General features: G+C 31.1%; 2 protein-coding genes across 13 annotated transcripts in view; both read left to right on the forward strand.

The window, feature by feature from the left end:
• Positions 1-20,404, forward strand: LOC105456914 (DEP domain-containing protein 5). 12 transcript variants are annotated; one of them, XM_011701284.1, is made up of 26 exons: positions 1-234; positions 310-533; positions 696-1,066; positions 1,974-2,099; positions 2,177-2,648; positions 2,751-2,947; positions 3,057-3,340; positions 3,706-3,932; positions 4,106-4,324; positions 4,782-4,967; positions 5,052-5,198; positions 6,547-6,555; positions 9,296-9,513; positions 9,603-9,808; positions 10,806-10,980; positions 11,174-11,398; positions 12,572-12,682; positions 13,516-13,589; positions 15,619-15,729; positions 16,190-16,397; positions 17,232-17,340; positions 17,402-17,623; positions 17,871-18,037; positions 18,132-18,300; positions 18,397-18,710; positions 19,217-20,404. In XM_011701284.1, exons 3-26 carry the CDS (start codon positions 716-718, stop codon positions 19,412-19,414), a joined length of 4,725 nt encoding a protein of 1,574 aa, XP_011699586.1. In that variant the 5' UTR covers positions 1-234; positions 310-533; positions 696-715; the 3' UTR covers positions 19,415-20,404. The 12 variants fall into 12 exon arrangements, with proteins under 12 accessions (XP_011699586.1, XP_011699585.1, XP_011699587.1 ...); XM_011701283.1 differs by having other exon boundaries at positions 1-533; XM_011701285.1 differs by lacking the exon at positions 13,516-13,589 and adding an exon at positions 14,629-14,699 and having other exon boundaries at positions 1-533.
• Positions 20,405-21,342: 938 nt separating this feature from the next.
• Positions 21,343-22,701, forward strand: part of LOC105456916 (histone-lysine N-methyltransferase, H3 lysine-79 specific-like) — a 4,195-nt gene continuing 2,836 nt past the window's right edge. Inside the window, exons 1-2 of the mRNA XM_011701296.1 lie at positions 21,343-21,739; positions 22,052-22,358. Coding sequence (XP_011699598.1) covers positions 21,493-21,739; positions 22,052-22,358 — 554 coding nt within the window. The 5' untranslated portion in view covers positions 21,343-21,492. The remainder of the gene's footprint in view (positions 21,740-22,051; positions 22,359-22,701) is intronic.

Below are 22,701 nucleotides of genomic sequence, written 5' to 3' on the forward strand. Positions count from 1 at the left end.
TGTATAATAATAGTATCTCGTCGATAATTATATCAATCGGATTTCGTTATAAAAATTTTTTCTTTTTATCTTCAATCTCTTTTTATTAATGTCAATCTCGCTTGAAGTTTCACAGAGATGTTGATCGTGATTTTAAAACGCTCGGCTTGCTCCAAATAGTCCGAATGACTCCGAATGGTTCCGATTCGATTCGGCCCTGCAATTTCACAAGGAATCTCGCAATTTGGACGGAAGGTTAGCATATTCCGGTTAATCAGGAACAACATTGAAAAAAATCCAGATAACACCTAACCATATGTGATTAAGAAGACTGGGAAGATAATCTGATACGGAGCAAGGGAAAAGAATTAATTTAACAAGATATTGGATATATCGGAGAGGCATACATAACCTCATGGAGAGGTGAAGGCGCAAATCCACCGATGGGATAATATAACCAAAACATATCCTCGAAGAACTTCGGCCGTCTCGGGCTTCGGCACGATCTAGCGCGATCAATTGCTGAATAGAACCATCGCTATAGTGATATAAACGTATGTAAATTTTAAGCAGAAGGGAACGTAAATAATCGAAAATTGTCTTCGCGAAGTTGAACTCACAAATTTCTCCGTTAATTATACATAATATTATACGTAATATTATACATTTGTATTTTTTATTGTATATCAACGCTACTTAAAACTTCTATGCCACAGATCAGAATGCCGGATAAAGTATGAAGCTTTTCAAGCTGATAGTGCATCAGAAGAATTTCAGTGGGGAAGACCTGATCATCAACCCGAAGGATTATCCCGGCATAAAAACCGGCGATGTTGTCGAGATTTACCATCCTGAAGATGAGTTCAGTCGCTTGCTGTTGCAAGTCACCTCTTTCAAGGAGGACCTCCAGGGCCGCGAGACCATCAGCGTGGAGAATAACGTAGCGTCGATGTTTCAACTGCGAACGTTTGCCGACGTGTATATGAATATAGTAAATCCGGACGATGTGGCTCTAGATTCTATAGAATTGACTTTTAAAGATCAGTACATGGGGCGCAGTGAGATGTGGCGTTTGAAAAACAGCTTGGTATTGTATTCCTTTATCGCTTTACATCGGGGATTGGAAGTAACTCGTTACTTGTAACGCCGTTACTGTTACAGTTACTTTTTTTTGCTAACGGATTGGTAACGGCATTATTTTATTTTTTTTTTATAACTGTAATGGTAATGTAGTTACATTTTTTTGGCAACGGTAACAAATTATACAGTTACTTATTGTATTTATGACAAAATTTTTCATAAGTATATTCAGCCTTCAATCTTTAGCTGGTATTCACATAGTTTATGCTTATTTTAAGACTTTTAAATAATCTTGAAATATTAATATGGTTCTGTGTTTGGTTTATGATATCTTAAGAATGTCATAAGTCAATCAATATCACAAATTAAATCGACAAGTAATATTCAATAAAATATTAATGTTATAAGCATCTTAAAATACTTTGAACAATTTATTGTGAAAAATATCAGCTAAATTGTGTTTCAAAGTCAAAAATTTAATTGGCGCGTTGTTTGTAGAATTGGATATGCATAATATATAAATTCACTTTAAAGTATTAAACATGAAGCTGGAAGCTCTAGCTCATATCGAGAAGGCTTTGCTTTTTCTAGTTGTATTTTTATATATTTTGTGCCATTGTTGTATTGCTTTCATTAATATTAAAACACAAAATTTGTATCTTAAATTATTTAGACTGATCTTGTCTTTCAGCATTAAAAAAGTAACAGAAAAGTAATGGTAACATTAACGAGTTATTTTTCAAAATCAGTAACTAATAACGGTAACTAGTTACTTTTTTTACTCGGTAACGAGTAAGCAATAACTACTTACTTTTAAAAAGTAACTTTCCATTCCCTGCTTTACATTTACATTTGTAATTGATCGTCTCTTGTGTGTCTTTGAAAAATATAAATAAGCCTGTTTTTTTTTTTAGGTAAACACTTGCGTGTATATCAATAAGAAAATAGAGTTTTGTGGTGGTAGTATACGTTGTCAAGTGTACGAAATGTGGTCACAGGGCGATCGTGTTGCTTGCGGCGTTATAACTGACGATACTAAGGTTTGTGAACAGTTATAATATCTTATTAATATCGCGCCTTTATCTTTTTCTTTTATAAAAAGAAATCTGATCTTTAGGTGGTGTTTCGATCTTCTACGAGTATGGTGTACCTGTTTATTCAAATGAGCTCTGAAATGTGGGACTTTGATATACATGGAGATCTTTACTTTGAGAAAGCGGTTAACGGATTCTTAGCGGATTTATTTCAAAAGTGGAAGAAGAACGGAAGCAATCACGAAGTTACCATAGTACTGTTCTCAAGAACGTTCTATAATGCGACCAGTTTGGAGGAATTTCCGAATCATATGCGAGAGTGTTTGCAACACGATTATAGAGGGAGATTTTATGAAGATTTTTACAGAGTTGCGGTGCAAAATGAACGATTTGAGGATTGGAGTAATATCCTGGTACAACTACGTAAACTGTTTACCGATTATCAAAAAATCGTTTTGGAATATCACCAAAAGCCGGGTATTAATATGCCTAAGGCAGTAAATTCCACTGCTGCACAGGGCAATTTTCTGGAAGTGTTAAACATGTCTCTGAATGGTAAGTAAAGAGTAACCAAAACATATATTGTAATTTCTCTACTTTGCTTCTTACTTTATCCGTGACATTTTGCGTCTGTATTTGTCTACGGTATTTTTATAGTTTTCGAAAAACATTACTTGGATCGCAGTTTTGACAGGACTGGTCAATTATCTGTAGTCATTACACCTGGAGTTGGAGTCTTTGAAGTTGACAGGGAGCTGACAAATGTTACAAAACAGAGAATCATTGATAATGGTGTAGGAAGTGACTTAGTGTGTGTTGGAGAGCAACCGCTTCACGCAGTTCCGTTACTAAAGGTACTATTAGTACAGATATATAATATAAATATATATATATATATATATATATATGTATGTATGTATGTATGTTATTTACATAAATAATATGTGTAATATTTGATTTTAGTTTCATAACAAAGATTCCTCCATAAATGCACCAGATGACTATAGCATGCCTCACTGGATAAATCTCAGTTTCTATTCTACAAATAAGAAGATTCCTTATTCCACGTTTATACCACGAATAAAGCTGCCACAAAAGATGTCAAAACATATAATGGATAATGGCAAATTACATTGTAAAACCAGACTTCTGCAAGAAGATCCAAGAGAATGTCTGCATAATACGTTATTCGATTATGATGCTTATGATGCACAAGTGTTTCAATTACCCACAGTTCATACTTCAAGGTAAATATAATAAATATTTAGCATCACGTGTTTATGTATTTGATAACACGTCTGTAAATATTGTTTTCAACACGACAACATTTTTTTCGTTCTTTCTCTTTTTGAAGATATTTATAACAGAAATATGAATTACAGTAAAATTCTGCATGTGTGTGTTTATTTTTTATATGTATAAAATAAATAAATTCAATCAACAATTTTTTTTGTTCTTTTTCTTTTTGAAGATATTTGTAACAGAAATATGAATTACAGTAAAATTCTGCGTGTGTGTATTTATTTTTTATGTGTATAAAATTAATTCAATTATCTTTTGTCATTTTGTTAAATTAGTACATATATTTTATTGACGTTTCTTCCAATTTCAGTGTACAAAGGATAAATACAAGAAGAAAAAAGACGAGCGTGGTGTGCCTTGAAACTCATAACAATGGTCATTTGTTAAAACTCTTGAAACGTAAAATGTCGGATCCCGATATACATCATCCACCACCTGAAACACATTCACCGCCAATTCTTGCATTACGGAGTGCAGCGATAACGATACCACACAAAACAGATGACGATAACACTGAATCTAATGAGGCTAGGGCTGGTAAGTGTGTGCATGTTCGGCAATAATTTGGCTGCGTTTCAGATATTCACTGCCAGTACTGAAAATCGATAGTGCACTTAACGTATATTATAGTTTTTTAGTACTTGCAGTGAATATCAGAACGCAGCCTTTCTACATCATTAAGATTTATTAAATAATTGGTATAACTTCAGGTGTATCCAGAACGCCGGTCAAAAACGATTTAACCGATTCTGAGATATCTCCGCCTTTTAGACCTGTTGTTGGTAGCGCAGGTAGTCCGACAAACTCAATTTCTCAGCCAACGAATATCCTTAGGCCTGGTAGGGCATTAATCAACCCTTTCGATCCATCACATGTTACCATTAAACTTACCAGCAACAGACGACGTTGGACTCACATATTTCCGAAAGGTAATTATCATACTTGTTTTATATGGATAACATAATTCTTACATTGGTAATACAATAATTTGTAATTGGTAAATATAATTGACTCTGTATTTGTTCTATGTATGTATAATTGTAAATTGCTGAATGTCATTCATATACAGAAGGAAATTGTTGAAACTGAATGTGTTATTTTTTTTTTATATGAATATGCATCCATTAAATGGACATGAACATGAAATATATGTAATAACGAGTTTCTTTTATAATATAATATTTATCCTTTTGTTCTATTTTTATATATATATATATATATACAGAATAACAATTGAAAAGTTGTTGAATTTAAATAACTGTTATTTTATAATAAATACATATATATTATTTTACATATTAATTACATATTAATATATTAAACTGCAGATGACATATTTATATGTGTATGTAAAATCTATTAAAGTTATATTAATCTTCAATGTAGGACCTACAGGAGTTCTAATACAACAACATCACTATCAAGCTGTTCCAATGCAGACATGTTTGGAGCCACAAAATGATCCAAATATGCCTGCTACGTCATCGACCATAAGCGGATTCCCAATGGAAATTGGAGCGAACAATTCAAATCAGATTTCAAGATCAGGGTCTCAAACAGGATTTCAAGATTGTTAGTATTTAGTATTATTAAATTAGGATATTCTTAAGATGCATTAAATCTGCGAAATAAACAATAAATTTCATGTTCTTACAGATACGAAAGGAAAATTGCCACGATCTAATCCTCTCACAATTGCTAATGGAGATAAAGCTGCGAATCCTTCAGTAGTGACAAATAAGAGTCTTACTCTCTTATGGGGTGCCACTGGTGAACAGGAATGGACACCTGCTCTAACAACAGGTTTGCTTTAGTATTTCTGCTAATTCTCTGAATTTATGTCTATACATTTTGCAGGAAATGATAGAAATATTAGAGATATTATTACGTCCAAATATTTAATATTATTTTCTTTCTATAATTAGATTGTTAGGACGATTAATATAATGAAAAGTAGTTTGAATTATTTGAAAAACATATAGATATATAAAGTTTAATATTCTTCTACAATGCATTATAGGCTTTAAAAATGCAACAAAGTTATCGACTTATATGATTATCAATAAGCTTTTACAGTCTAAAGAGAGAATTCCTGAATAATCCTGAATAATAAGATTTAAAAATGTTCAATTGAATAACAAGTTGTTATTCAATTTGCATTACACATAATACGCATATAATTCCGATACCCAATATCCATAAGTTATGTAACGCTTCTTGCGTGTATTGTGCTTTTATCACATACATTACATATTTTACTCAGAATTTTTGATATTTATATAATATGATCGATATATAATAAGCAGGAGTAGTCCTGTGGTTTTGGCTCTTCAAATTATAGTATATATTAAATAATCAAAATTAATTTCCTTTGTTTTTGTATTTTATATTATAACTTTCATATTTATTTATAAATGTATACCGCACATTAGCTTTAAACAAGATATAGCCAGCCAAGATAGAGACAATGATTTGGACACATGGTTCATTGGAAATTACTACAGATTTGCTCCTGTTTATAGATAATGCAATGATAATGAAAAATTAAATTTACTGCAATTACATGTTTAATATCAGGATCAAAAAAATATTAAATTATTACTCAATTTATAACATTTATGAAAGAATGAAAATACTTGGGAACATCTTAAACATCTTAAATATTACCCCAATATAGATGACATCATTTATTGTACTCATAAAACTTGATATACAGAAATGTGTTTTTTTTTTTGTGTAATATAAAATATATTTTTATGATACGTTAAATCTTTATACTTTTTAACATATTTTCTTTTTCACTTATTTTTATAATTTTGCATTTATTTTATATGAGTAAAGAAAGTAGTTTTTTTCTTTTAATAGCTTTGCTTAATCTTACAATTACACTCTGTTCTCATAGAATTGCATCTCCTTATCGAATGAGATTACATACAGATAATATATATTTCATACATCTGCAAAAAGATTTTGCAAATAAAGAAATATTTTCATTCTTGAAAATATCCAATATTTATTTTTACAAGCCCATCAATCATCGGTACGAATAATGTTGTTTATTTCCATGCTATGGTACGTCTAATTGGGATGCAACGCTGGACGCATTACGTGTGTGATGTACAACTATGATGTCACTTATGCTGTTTTACAGCAATCATAGGTTAGCGCCATACACTATTAGGGATTGTGATCCGGTTATGGTATACATTTATTTATCTATATTAGGAACGTTAGCTCGAAGTAGAAGCGCCACTATTAAATAGGTCTTCACAATTCTTCACCATTTCTCCGCCATAATTGTTCTACGTGTCTGACGCATGTACAGCAGAACTTCCAGAATTTTAAAATTAAATTCTGGATTTTCTTTTTTTTTTTATTTTAATTATACAAAACACATATTCTCTCTTGATAATTTTCAACCCTTTGCACTGAAGCTTAATTTTCAGCTTATAAGTCTTTGCTATAAGCAACTTTCATCTACTGCATAGGTCGCTGCTTGTTCTTTGCCGAGCATTTCAAAAACTGCTCTTTTGCTGTTTTTTCGTAAGTTAAATACATGTTGCTTCACGTAAAGCTTACATTTGTTTCGCATCTCATTGATATTTTTTATACTATATATTTCATATGTCTCCTCTCAACTGATAAAATGTGCTACCATATTAGCCTCGATTTTTCACATTTATATATGTATATTTAGGCCTATATCTACGATATGTAGTTGTTTAGAGATGCTTATTACATTATATTCTCTCTTTTCTGTAGATCTAATCGAGTAACTTTATTGCACTGAAGTATAAAAGAGATAAGTGTATCTATTTTAGATTTATTAGTTGCCTATTGTGTTACACACGTAATTTAATAATCAAAATTGACATATCACTATAAAATATTTGTTATTAAGCACATTATGACTAATAATTGTCAGACAGCATGCATTTAGAGAGAGAAGACCTTTTAATCTTTATCATATATAAATTATAACATAATATGAAATGTGTACAGTAATGTGTACTTGATGTAATCAAACTTGTTAACGTATTTAAACTAGGTAACGTATTCGATATGATAAAGATTGAATTAAATATACAGAATGTTTCAAAGAATTTCTAGAAATTCATGTACAATGTACAAACTATAAAATATAATTTTTTTTCTAAAAATTGAAGAATGTTGTGCTATTATTAATATACATACATGTAGAACATTCTGTATCATGAAGATTATATATCGGTAGTTCTGTCAGAAGACAGACTAAATATTATTTGCACTGGTAAAGGGAGATCGGCAACACAGTAGATTCTCGATAATCTGGCAATTCTCAACAATTAAAGTTGATGCATTTTTCTACAAAGACAATTATTACACACTTGAGATCAAAATATAAAATTATAAATGATAATCATTCAATGATTCGATTTCAATAACTTGTACTTATTTGAAACAAGTAACACATCTCATCGAGCATCTACTCTGTATTATTACATAAGGAAGAAATAGATATCAAATGAAACTAGAAGCTAGAAAACTTTCAAATTAGGAGAAAATAACGATTATAAAATTACACAATTTATCTGTTTCTTCTTGCATATATATATATATATACTTATATATATATACACACACACACACACACACAGAGTGTGTCATTTATCTTGACACATCCAACTATCTCAAAAAATACGCAAAATATAAAAAATTTTTCAGACAAAAGTTGTAGGATATGAAGAGAGACAAATAATGATAAAATCAATTTAATACTTAATATTTTATTATGCCATATTTCGATATGAAATATGAAATATTTCTCGTAAAAGACATAAAGTATTGATTTCTTGATAATTGTACTTTTACTTTTATGCACAGAATAATAAAATGAATTGACTGGTATAAAGAAAACAGTTGTTTTACAAAAAAAAATTTGTAAAAATTACAGCTTTTTTGCAACTGTGTTTTCTTACACCATTCGATTTGTCTTATTATTCTGTGTAAAAAGTATTAATTATTATTATTAAGAAATTAATAATTTACGAGATTTTCATATTTTATGTCGAAATATAGCATGATAAAGTATTACATAAATATCTCATAAAATATTGATTTTTCAATGACCTTTCATTACCTTAATACTTTTATATGCAGAATAATTAAAGGAATCATATTATTTAAAAAAAAACATACCATTCTATTTAAAAAGTGGAAGGAATCGAATCTTGCGTATTTTTCGAAATATTTGGATGGGTCAAGATAAATGACACATCCTGTACATATAAGGTGTTCACAAAAAATCATTTAGCATCTATATGGTAGATAGTATACACCATACTGAATAAAAAAGCCTTAGTGAACATAGGTCGAAAGCTCAACCGTTTCTGACAATTTTGAAAATGTTAACATTTTGTATGTTAGACGTAAAAACATCGCGCAATAGAAATATTTTCATTAGCACGACCATACAAAAAAAAATGAATATCTGCCATTTCTTGAGAGTAATACGCCAATATTTTTAGCACGATACCTTGTAAATGTATAATCACCAAATAATATTTAAATGTGATTATACATTTATAAGGTATTGCGCATTTATAAGGTATTTATAAGGTATCTAAAAATATTGGCATATTACTCTTAAGAAATGGTAGATATGCATTTTTTTGTATGATCGTGCTAATGAAAATATTTCTGTTGCGCGACGTTTTTACACCTACAAAATGCTAATATACAAAAATGTTTACATTTCAGAAACGGCTTTCAACTTTATGTTCAGGCTTTTTTACTCAGTATGGTGTGTACCATCTATTATATAAATGCTGAATGGTTTTTTTGTGAACATCCTGTATATACATAGAACATAATTTTTCTTTTTAATCGCTTCAACTACTTTAAAATCTTATTCGAAACAGGAGTCGACTGGAAATCTTTAACAATTCCCGCGTGCCTGCCTATCACTACTGATTACTTCCCAGACAAGCGGAGCTTACAAAACGATTATGTCGTGTCGGATTACAATCTTCTTCCGGACGATGTTAATGCTGATTTTGCTCAACAGCGAGCGATATACAAGAAACCGCTCACAACTGTGGAGGTGTTTAAAGAGCTGGTCTCGCAACGTTTGGCTCAAGTATAAATAAAGCATTTATAGTTTTATGCACTTTTATATAATTATATCTGCGTGTTTTGGAATAATTATGAATATCGTATTATATTAAGGGTTTCCAGCTAATTATCTTACCATCACGTAATAAGAATCAAAGCAACACCACTGGCAGCAATACTGTTCCCGCGATTAGTACGGTAATGCGTGGCAGACAGACCGAATCCGAGCCTATAGAGGAATATCTGCTCAGCATTGGAAGAACTTTTCATAAAATATCACTATTCGATAATTCTATAACAGTTACGAGATACCGTCCACGGTAAATTATATTATATAATTGATAATTTGATATTGGAATCTTTTACCAGGGCATGGGTACTGTCAGGAAAAACCGGGAAAACCTGGAATTCTCAGGGAAGTTCATTTTTGCCCTTGAAAATTATGAATTCTCATGGGATTTTACTGATACTCAGGGAAATTTTTTGAATTTTTAAAATTTAATTTTATTTAGAAAGTAAACGTGGCCCCATACCGAAGGCCTCTGATAATGAAAGTTAATTTATTTTAAAATTGACATATACTATATGAAGACTCTTTAATCTAAAAAACGATAATCCGGAAATAATAAATCAGGCATTAAGAGTCTAATAACACAGAACTTGGCGCGTGAAACAATTTAATCTTCACATATATAATTACATATGTGAAGTTATTACATATCGTTACGTAGGTTTGAAAAATTTTTGTATGGAAATGTAACTATTGTACATATGAGAAGATTAAATTGTTTCACGCATCAAGATCTATACGTTATTAGAACTCTTAGTGTTTAATTTATTTTAAAGCTGTATTGAGAAATTCTCTAATCTTACCTGGAATTTTGAATAAGATTCCTGGAAAATTCGGAAATTTTCAGGGAATTCTTTTACAAAATTTAAGTACCCACCTTGTTTACGCATTAACTGGTTCCGTTAAAATTTAATAATTTTCTTTATGCACTTTTAGTCACTTAATTGTGACAAAGATCAATTTCGCCAAAATTTTTATTATTATTTCGTATCACTTTATGATTCAATTAAATTATAATATTTATGTAGTTTATTTTCTTAAATATTTTATTTGTTTAAATAAAGCTTTTTTAAACTCTTTCAAAAATTTTAATGGACTAATAATATTACTAACAAATAGAATATATAAAACTTCTTGATACATAATAAAACATGCTTAAGTAAATTTTATTAAAATTAAAATTTTTTCCGATGCAACACAAACATACGAATTCAAGCAACAAATATTAATAATAATTGTGTTTTCAGGCACCCTTATCCGCCGTTCAATATTCACTATCAGTATCGATTTCACGCACCACATCACGACACATACGAAGTCTCACGGGTGTCTTTTACCACAGAGAAACTCGAGAACTATAACTGGAATTATCTGGACCATTACATTTGCACACGAGGTCACACTGATTTTGCTTTAGTGGAAGTGAGTGGACTACCAAAAAGTCTGGGCCTTATTCTCGTAAAATTTCGCATACGAAAATATACGAAAATACTATAGCATACGTTACGTATACTATAAATTTTCCTATTTTCGTGTACGAGTTTTTTCGAGAATAAGAGCCCTGATTTCCTATTTATTACAAAAATACTAACTTCGACGTTTCGTTTTATTTCAGGATCTTAAATATGTTTTCTTTCAGGCCCTCAAATATTGGAGGTTTCGAGTATTTTTATTACCATATAATAATCCTGCGACCCGCAAAATTTTAGAAGGTTCTCCAAGATGCGACATATACACTCCGCTTAGTAATGCTGAACAGGCATCGTTGATGGACGGCTTCCTGCGCTTCATCGAGGGATGGCTGAACAAAATACGACGACCAAATCCCAACAAAAATTGGGTAATTTTTCCTTTTCTAATTTTCTATTGTACAGAAATAAATTAATGAATCCCAAATTAATTATTTGTTAGAAGTTTTAAATGTATAATAATTTGACAAATATTAGAAGACGTTCCAAAAAGTAATTGCATTATAATAACAAAACTTTATACTGAAAAGACACTTTCCATTGTCTTTAACAAAAATTTCCATCTTAATTTGTTTGATCATTAATTTTCAATCAAATCTTTATTGTTGTATAAGATTTGAACATATGCTGCTGATGTAAATCTTTTTGGGACATCCCATTATTATTTATAAATATTTTAATTGCAGTTATTCCATCCTATGTAATATTTATTTCAAATTGCTTGATAGTTTTGTTGTAAATTATGCTGTTTGAGGAGATATGTTCTATTCTTTTTTTTTTATTCCGATATTTACAAAAACAAACAAAAAAAAGATATAAATAAGTGTTACATACAACAGGCAGTATAAAGAATTCTTGAAGGCAATGTTTTTTTCTTGCATATATGTATATACAAAAAAAATAATACATCAAAATTAAAATATCTCCTCTATACTATATTTGAATGTTGCATGCTCATATTTGATTGATTTGCGCAGATTTATTTTAATGCTTTTGTCAATTATTTATACCTTATTAACTTTTGAATTACGCAGTTTCCGTAAGCATATTTATTGTAGCATAAAAAATATAATCTTATTAGCGAAACATAATTGGTTTTTGACAAAACTTAATTTTATCAATAGTCTGTAGATAAAACATTGCTGTACAACATGCTGGAAAGAATTAAACAAGACACTAGGACTATACAATTACTTAGAAAACTAAAAGAATGCACGGCTTTTTATAAAGCTTTTTTTTTACACTTTGCGTTAACGTCGGCCTATAACATGTACAATAGCAACATTCAGCAGTATTAATTTACTACTTAACGATATATAATACTCCTATACCTATACTACATATACGATCGTTCCGAAATGCATATCAAAGTATTTGCGAGACGTACGCGTTGTTAGCAGATCAAGATTGTAAAGTAACAATTTATTATAAAGTCTCTACTTACAAGAATAGATTTTACAAATTTGATATTATTACATACGTATAGATATGCCGAGTAAGTAGAGACTTGTAGCTGGAATGTTTGTATGGGGAGGGGTTTTCAGCATGATATGTTTCAGAGCCCCACAGCTCTAGGTGGTGTCCCTCCAAGAGATCCTGCCTCTCATTTGACCAGACGCAGGCACAGCACGAGCCTGATATTCCTCACTAACCAGGTATATCCTCCCCTCCTGTAGCCTCGATACACTGAATCCAGTTGTTGGAATTCTCGTTCATATACGAGCTTCCGACTAGTTAATTGCGAGCGAGATACAATAAGAGAAAATTTCTTTGGATTCTCTATGGATTGTCGTATTTACACAATATATTATTCTCGATATAAGAGTACTACGGATGAAGTAAAGTTGCAGCAGGAAAGATAATTTTGCAGAACAGTAAAAAGAGGAGATTTCGAGAAGTCATTCGAAGGGCGTATAAAATAGACGCTCATAGGCTGCCACAAAACATTAAAGCATTGACATTTTGTCGTAACTTGTAAAATCTCTTTTTACGTGAATGCGGAATGTGATTCCAGCTGGTGCAATTTTACCCCATTTCTTTTTAAGGCTAGAAGTATCTGAATTTCTTTAAAAAAAATTGCTTCTTTGATACGTGTTACCTGGAATGATCAGGCCAGCTTACACAATACAATATAATCTCACGATAACTGTGATCGTGCTTTATATAGTTTGCATTAAATGTGCATTTATGATTTTTAGCGAGCTTATCCGTTATGCGTCAGATGTTACGATGTATTTGATTTACACTTTTTTCTCTCGTTATATATGTATATATATATATATATATATATATATATATATATATGTATATGCGTGTGTATATGTATGTGTATGTATACGTATATATACATATATGATCTAACGTCTTGAACGAGAGCGACACTTTTTAATGTTGAATATTCTAGTTACATATACATCTTCACAATATCATCAGCGCTTGAATCATTACCATTCACAGTTATACCCATACATGTCATCATACTTTCCAGACCAATCTAGTCGGCAGCTCTCCTTTCAGGGAGCGACTCGGGAGCAACCGTCTGCCAGAGAAGCCGAGACCAAGGTTTGAAATACGTCTACCTTGATGATTTCAACATTGTTGCTTTGCGCCAATCTTTACCTTTGCGTAGTTTTGCGGACTCCTCTTTTGTTCAGTTTTTTTCAGTGGACTATTCCAAATTGGTGTGTCGATGGTTTTCATTTTTGCTTGGTTTTATTATATACGGCAAATATTCAATCTTTGAAAGTGAGATACTTTTGCATCACGTTGTATTTAATTGGCTTATTGATTTTGCGAGAAACACACATTATTTTATCAATGCTACATATTTTCACTGTGCATTTTAGACGAATCTTCAATATGAGAGAGTAATTAATATGCAGACTTAAATAAAGGTGAAAAGCAATGTTTGATACTGAAATGCGAAATGATGATATGTAGCATAAATATAACATAATATAATTAATAAACTATTCTTTGACGCTTTATTAGAATTTGGATATTGGTTTATAATGTGTATATTAAAGCAATTTCTTTTCAGTTTAACGCTTTTGGTGATTGCTCCATACTCTTACTAAGATCAGAAGCACAACTAAAAAAAAGGATGCACTGGTACATCTGATACAAACATTGCATACAACGTTTTACAGCCCCATTGTTGTTATCGTGCATGTCTTTTTTTCTTATTTTGCGTGGTTTTTATATTAAGTATACTTGAGTTTTACAACAAATTATCCTTGTTTCGCATTTTTGTTCATGGGCTTTGGTAACAACCGCCGCGACACCTTGATTAATATCCTAACGATGCTACTCAATGTGGAGCAGGTGCGACGCATTAGGAAAAAAGCGAGAGAGTGTAAAGGGACACCCCCCCTCCCACCCCACATAGTTTTTGTACTTTTCAGCTTCTTTCATCTTTTTTCTGTTCCGACTGATGCTCGGCTCAGAGAGCATACATACACGACGTGCCGAAGACAAACAAGATGCATAAGCTTAGGTTTAACGGCAATGCGTGTATGTGTGTATGTATGCTCTGTGTGACCGTTTAGAGCATTTTGGTAGTGAGTGAGGGAGTGACGGGGGTTGTTGCTCCTCTGTACAGGAGAGGCATGTAGTGAATACCGCTGCGACTGCCCGCACGTGCCTCGACACTCCTCGCCACGTGCCAAACAGGTTGGTCTCACTCTCTTATTCCTTTCGCGATTCAGATTAAAAAATACGAAGCTATTCGCATACAACGTTGAACATTAAATTTACTTTATAATATGTAAACGCTCGGGCTCTAATCTCATACTCATATTGCCGAATATTCTTTTAGTCTCACACGTATACTATGTACGCAAATATATAAAATCATAATTTAATAAATTTAATAAAATTAAAAGAAATCATTGTGATCAATTAACTCTCTAAATTTTTTGGAGTGAAAATACTGCCACTCGGCCATTTGAGTGACAGTATTTTTACTCATTTGGAATGAGATTCACTCCAAAAGAATGAAAATTTACTCCAAAAAAGTGAAAGTCACTCCAAAAAATTTAGAGAGAACTTAACTAACTTTAACTTACTTTCGATTAGCTTAAACGCAAATAAAAATGGCACACTTGATCTTTAGGTAATTGCAGGAATGTAACAGGAATTTATTCGACGTTCATTGAGAATTATTGCCAAAAAAAAATTAAATTACAATAAACGACGGCCTGCCAATAAGAAAATTTTCTTTCTTCATTTATTTTCCATAAAGGATATAAAATTTAAACTTAACTTGTGTCTGTGACTAAAAAGATACTTGGTAGAACGGTGGCATTTCATATATCTCTCGTTTTTAAAATTTTGAAAAAATAAAATATATAAGAATCTAATTGAAATAACATCACCTTGCAATAAAAAAAAGTGTGGGGAAGATTGTTTCTGGACAGTTTTTGTCTAATTTTTTTTTATCTAATTTGGTGGCAAAGGTGACATAACTAAAACCTTTTTGCTTGTTTGACGTAGCATTAAAATATAAATCGCTTCGTAGATTTTGCATTCTTTTTTCTGCGCGCCGGTACAATTATTTAACAATTATTTTCTATTTTCGTGCGTGATTCAGATCTGGTTCCAAAGTGATGGACAGAGGACGTGTGTCGCCTGCCAGCGAAGCTGTTCTCCCGTTGTCGCTCGAGCAACAGCAGCAGGATCATTTCGACACTAACGATGATAGGTAAAAAGATATCACTTATTTTTTAATAACTCGCTTTAACAGTAGAACAGCTTCAAATGCATATATTTTTGCTGGCAGTTACTTTGTGTAATTAAGAAATGTCGATGTTTATATACAAAATACAATAATTTATTTGACATGTTAATTATGAAACATTTTGTGTTAAGTTGCGTCAATTATTAATACTTAATGACTTATTAGTTTAGAACAAGCCTTTAATTATAAAATTTATGAGATTTATGATACGAAGAGTTATTGATTTCACTTTATTTGGAAAGACAGTTCTCACCTTGTTCCGCATTTAAAATAAATAATAAACCTGAATAAGCTTTGGCTATTTTAACATCAAATAAATATATATATATATATATATATATTTATATTTATATTATGTATGTATGTATGTATGTATGTGTGTATATGTATATATAAAATTATAAACTTGATTACACTTGTTTAGTGCAAATCAGGAACTGACCAAGATAAAAAGTAATGCGACGAACGTGGAAATTCTGGAGGCTATGAAACACCCTCAAACTGGTGTCGGCTTCTTAACACAACATCCATCGCTCCCCAGTCAAACATTTGTTAGCGCCGATGCAATCCAATGGTTAAATAATCACATAGAAGGCGGCATGGGAGTCGAACAGGGTATTAATATCATGAAGGTGAAAATTTAGATGAATTTTGTTATCTGTTTACAATTTAAATTTGATATTATCTTGTACTTTATTTCAACTTATATATTCACGAATGAGATACTATTAAACTAGACTAAACTGTCAACCTCGAGTAAATTTTCGTGATCCGAGAAACCCGGAAGTAATTGAAGAATATCGACTATTAAATTAAATTTATCATTATTACACATAGATATTTGAATAATGTATTATTAAAATTATGATTTTTTTATTATACAAATGCTTTATAAATAAATATGCGTACTTATATAAAGCTATAATATCATTGTATTGCCACAAAATTACAATTTTTTCTATAATTATCATTTTTGAAATTAAACACGTGTAATCAAACACAGATTGTAACTACAAAAATGCTACTTTAAATAAAATTAAATATTAGCAAGTTGTAAATATATATACATGTCTAAAAATATTAGTCCAATAATAAATCACAAAATCAATTTTATATTATGGGCTGTTGTTTAAATTTTAACAATCACGTTAATTCTCATAATATTGTCGATCTTTAATAGTATCTCGTGTGATATATTGCATACATTGCATATCTCTATACATCTTTGAGTAATTAGAAAACATTGTAACATAGATACATTGGAATGGAAATTTATTTTCTATTAACATATACTATATTTTCTTTAATAGGTAGAATACTACTTAAAGCAAAAACTTTTATTTTAGAAAATATTTGCATATTTCATTGCGCTTAAACAAAAAAAGATATTAATTAAAGCTTAAACGTTTTATTTAAAGCTTTGTTGTGAATAAAATTGAATATAATAATAATTTATCTTTATGCAGGGAATGATTCAAGACAAATTGATATGCCATGCATCCGGCGACTTCTCACAACCATTTGTCTTAGGATTTTATTTGTATCATATCGTGCAGGATAAAGAAAATCAAAAAGGTAAATAATGCGATCGAATTTTTGATTCGCAATTTAATTCACATTTTTTTCTTTATAACAGCCGCAGACTATTCCGCTCCGCTTGGAAATCTGCAAAGTTTTGAGAACGAGTGGGTGGAGGTAGAGATGAGACCGCCGAAAGGATGGTGTGAACCAACGTCTTCGACAACAGTGTCAACTTTCACAATTCCTAATTGCGACGCTATTGACGAATCTAACGTTCCATCTTTTCTGAGAGATGACATCGATTTGACAGAATCGATAGATGACAGAAATTGGACAGGTAACACTAAAAATATTCAGCACGCGATTTATGCATGTGTTTCCCCCTTTCATATCACAACATTACAAATATTTTAAAATACAAAAACAAGTTAATCTTTAATTTACAATGAATTTAAATATATATTTGTGTATATAAATATAACAAAATATTTGCAAAATAATTATCTGTGAAGATTCACATCGCGCGATGAAGTATAAATATATATAAAGCGAGCCATTCTACAATATAATTTATTCTCTTTCAGTGCCATATAATTTATATAAACATACTCATCTGGATATCGACATCAATAGTAAAAGTGACAGGATCGAATGGGGTCATTTAAGATATCAGTCTATTTACAAAGTAGATAATTCTTATGAACTCGTAGTACAATGGGTGGCATCATCCGGCAGTATAGTGGCTGATCTGGTAAGTACTTGTTTCCTTCTTTCTTTTTTTTTTTTTATTAAAAGAAGTGAATGCAATGTAAAATTGTTAATAATAATCAATATTCGTCTGTAAGATATTCGTTTGGCAACGCAAGGCTCAAATGTGCGGGATACAGATGATACCGATTCCCAGTGATTTATTGGCACTACCATATACCTTAAAAAGCGATCCTCTCAGAGGGCCTATTTTCATACCACTCGATACGGAATGCTTGATGGCAAATAAGCTACATCTTTTTGAAGGTTTGTCTTTCAAAAAAATTTGTATTATCACTCTCGTTAAAAAAAAACCTATTTGAAAAATTCTATTTAATAAAGACAATGAATACAAATTTACAGAATTCCGAGAAGATACCTATGTGCAAAGGCTATTTTTATTTCAAGAAGCAATTCTGCAGAGATTCGGCTTCATGCCATGTTTAGTCGAAAATACCGAAAATGACCGTCAGTACGTTCACATCACGGGTAATGCATTCATATTAGTGCCATCTACCACGAATACTCGGCCGCGTCCACGAACGGGTACCAATGTCGTGCGACGAAATACAGGGCAGAAAAGATATCCGGTTCATCAGGAGCAGTCTAGTCCGCACGAAGCGTACATTACTAGACATGTTGGCGGAAAGAAGGACGATCATAGCGTAGATAGGAAAGTAAGTGATCTTATCACATACCTAGACGATCATTCAAGCTTAGCAATTAGCCTTCGGTTGTCATACAACATTGTCATACATACATTGACAAAATGACCCCAGTTTTTTACGTTGAAAAATAATTTTTCTCAAAACTTACTTTCTTTTAAGAATTTGTTTCAATACAATGCCATTTTAATTTTAAATTCTATCAGAATACATTCTACAATGTTCGAACTCTGTTTAACAATTTTTGCGATCCAATTAAACTGTTAGTTTTTAAACGGCAGCCTTTTAAAAATTGATTTGACTAAATGATAAACTTGATAAAAAAAAGATGTGACAATCGAAGATTAATCATAGAGAATTCTCACTAAGATATAAAATATAAGAAGAATATGAATAAAATAAGGAAAAATATTCTAGCATATTTCACAACTATTATACTCTTTCAATAGTATATTTTTTGAAAAAATGTATACAAAGTTTTTTTATCTAATAAAAATTACAATTGTTACTAATTCTAGATGGGCTTTTTGTGGTCTTGGAATCATATGGTCAGCCGCAAGTGGAAATCATTGTCTCTTTCGGCGGGTGACGAATTTTTTCAGAAGAAAATTATACAGGATTTTCGACACTTCTGTTCCAATGGAGACAACAGGCTTAAAGAGTTTTGGGAATCTTGTTGGGAATTGAAAGAAAAAACTTGTACAAAAACAAAGTAGCAAGATATTGTTTTTTTTTTCGTCCAAACATTTTTATTAAGTTATCATTGATCATTTGTATAAATTTCATCAAATTGTTTCATCATTATTCGATCGTTAGTTTTTATTTATCAAAGGTACAATTAATTATGTACACAATGTTTATAAGGTATAGTTAGTGCAGCTCTTATAAGCAGGATGAAAATATGTATAAAATGTACAATATTATTTTACAATATTATAATTATTATTGTTACACGTATGTTATCATATTATTTAAAACTAGCACCGGACTATGAGTGATTCAATAGTTTAGAATTTGCATTTTGCTATTTATTTGAGATGCGTGAATATTAATGAACAGATTCGTCGAGTTTGCATTCATTGTTTATTCGTACCAGTGAAGCGTTTTTTTTTTTTAATGAAACCAAAGAGTCGAAATCGCCATGAATAAATTAATTCATATTAGTATATAATCCGATATCACAGATCTTATATTTAAGATTGTTTTAAGTACGATTTAAAAATACTTCATTTCATAGCTGAATGTAATCTTAAGGCTATCCATAGAACTACATTAAATGAATTACAAATCGCGAATCATGAATCATTCATAGATTCATAGCATAGATCGATTTTCATAATCGAGAGACCGTCTTAAATACAATCTTAAGATATCATAAACCAGTCATTGAACTATATTAGCATCTTGAGACGATCTTGAAATAGAACGAACTGTGAATATTGCATTTTCCAGCAAGAGACAGATGGCACAGCATATAACACAGTGAATCATTCATCCTTGTTGTTTGTCAATGTTAAATAAGGATAAAATGATACACTGTCAACTTGAATGTCTCTTGTTGGAAAAACTCCTAGTCTAGTGCTAGCTTTATTAAAGTAATAAAATCAATTTATCGGTTGTCATTCAAAAATAAGAAAAAATAGGACATTTGTAAGACTGAAGGATATGTTAGTCTTGGAAAAAAAAAATTGCAAATTAAGTTTAAAGCATTTGTTATTTGCTATCTTTCCTATTTTGACTTTTCCTATTTTGACATTTTGAAAACTTACACTCTATAATTTTTTATGTTCTTATTGTTAGTCGAAAGTCATCATTTCAGAAAACGTAAAAGAATATACCATATTGTTATACAAAATAGTTTCTTAAGAGTACTGTCCAATAATATAAGAATTGATTTTCGAGATTATTTTAGAAGTCATATGATCTCAAAAGCCTTATTTTAGAAATAATATATATGTAAAAAATTCTATAAAATTATCATTTTCTTCTTAATCTCTTAAACGGAAAAAGGTTAAAAAATTTAATTAATTTTTTATGTCCAATTTGTTTCAAAATATTGATATCATATACAAATATAGCTTTAAATTAACTATCATATAATAAAGTACGTATTCCTTCCAATTTCATCAAAAGCAATTATGTAAAATTCAGATGTAAGTTTTAATGAAAAGTACGAACAAGCTGCGCATTTATGTTTTATTTTTTATTTACTGACCCGAGTTCGAAGAGAAAATCTTTTTTGCTTAAAAAAAAGGCGAAACTTTAGAATTTTTAATCTTGTATTTCTGAAATAAAATCTTTGAGATTTATATAAAATACGGTCACATAAATTTGTTTTTATAAAACAATTTTAAATATTAATTTCTAAAGTATTGCACAGCACCTAAGATATATTTTATATATGGTACTCAAAGTTTAATATGTATTGTATAAGTGCAATTTCGAAATATATAAAAAATTTATTTTATCTTTCTCCAATAAATCACGATTTCCGATAAATTGCGTATTAAAATCAATAATTGTTGATAAATGAGAAATTTTATATTATATCTTTCTCATTTTAACGTGTGTTATACATACGTTATAAACGTATTCGATATTTTAAAGGATTCGTCATTGTTCTCCAAAAAATCGAATCGCAGTATCGAATTCATCATGGATGAATCTCGTACGAGTCGTACGTGAATGGCTTCTCGAACGAGTAACGACGTTTCCGTAAGAAATATTTACGCGCATAGTTGAATCGTAACGAAGCGTCATAGCTATGATTGTGTGTCACGTCAAGCGATAATAAATGCCATCAATGAGTTATCGTCAAAGGCGCCCAACGATGATCAATGATAGCGACGTTGACAGCTGGAAGACGGGATTCGCTCGAAAGAGATTTGGTCTCGTCGATCATACCGATTTCGGCGGAGATGCGGCACTGACATCGCAAGTGAAAAACTCGAGTTCTGGCCCCGAGATCCGTTACATCAACCCGGCCATTTACACGGAATCCGTCAGCGAAGGAGGGCCCGAGAGCGATTACGAGCAGGAAGGTCGCTGTCAAATAGCTGTTTCTAAATTAGAAGATCAAGGAAACTCGATCTTTTAAAAAGATCCTTTTCAAGTTTCAACAAGAAAAATTTTGAGAGATATTAAAATTTATAAATAATTTCCAGCCGAACCGGATATGGATAGTAATAGAAAGGGATGGAGGAATGGCAATAATATTGTGCGAAACCGGAATTAATAGCGTAGCTTTATTATAATTAATTTATTATAATTAATGCAGAAACATCCTCTAACTTTGAAAATTTCAAGCTTCTTTGACTGAATTCCCATCACGATACTTCACTTTTTTTTCGCAGAGTGTCATAATGGAGACGTGATCGACGCAAATCGTTGCGACTCCAACGCTTCGGCGATCGATTTGTCTGCCGTCGCGAAGGATACAACGAGCTCTGATCACGCGAATGAACATCCGGGACAGAGCACCTATAGATGTTACTCGACGTCCTTTCCGAATGCCGCGTTGCCTCTCGAACCGTTCACAGCTCGGTCCGCGATTTCGTCCGGGAGCACCGTGCGAGTTGAGCGACGATGCAAGATTGGTAGCATCTCCGTTGATCAAAATGAGGCAAACGTTGATCAGAACGAGATGATAAAACGGGACAAGTACGTTCATTTCTCGTTTAACCAACGATTTTTATTTAAAGGAATCTACTTTACAAGACTAAAAAAAAGAACAGTGATTTTTAAGAATTTTTTTCACTTAAAATGAAATGGAATAATTTCAAAAGTTCAACAATATTTTACTCTATATTTGAGTAATGAAAAAAAGATGTTTTTATCAATAAATAATGCTTTTTAATAAATAATAGAATATCTTAATAACGCCATTGGAGTTGTGTACAATCGTGGACACATCGGTTGCGACATTTTTTTTTATAGGTTTCTAATAGATATTTAATATACATAATATATACTTTATAGATAGCTAATATTTTGCAAATGCGAA

The sequence above is a fragment of the Wasmannia auropunctata genome, unplaced genomic scaffold (assembly GCF_000956235.1).
Source record: "Wasmannia auropunctata unplaced genomic scaffold, wasmannia.A_1.0 LD335479.1, whole genome shotgun sequence".
In the NCBI taxonomy this organism is placed as follows: domain Eukaryota; kingdom Metazoa; phylum Arthropoda; class Insecta; order Hymenoptera; family Formicidae; genus Wasmannia; species Wasmannia auropunctata.

Excerpts from the sequence above, each read along its gene's own strand:
- LOC105456914 (XM_011701283.1), top strand. The coding sequence starts at position 716 with ATGAAGCTTTTCAAGCTGATAGTGCATCAGAAGAATTTCAGTGGGGAA. Across the intron at positions 9,514-9,602 it reads TCTCGCAACGTTTGGCTCAA|GGTTTCCAGCTAATTATCTT; the intron begins GTATAAATAAAG and ends TATTATATTAAG. Across the intron at positions 17,341-17,401 it reads GGATAAAGAAAATCAAAAAG|CCGCAGACTATTCCGCTCCG; the intron begins GTAAATAATGCG and ends TCTTTATAACAG.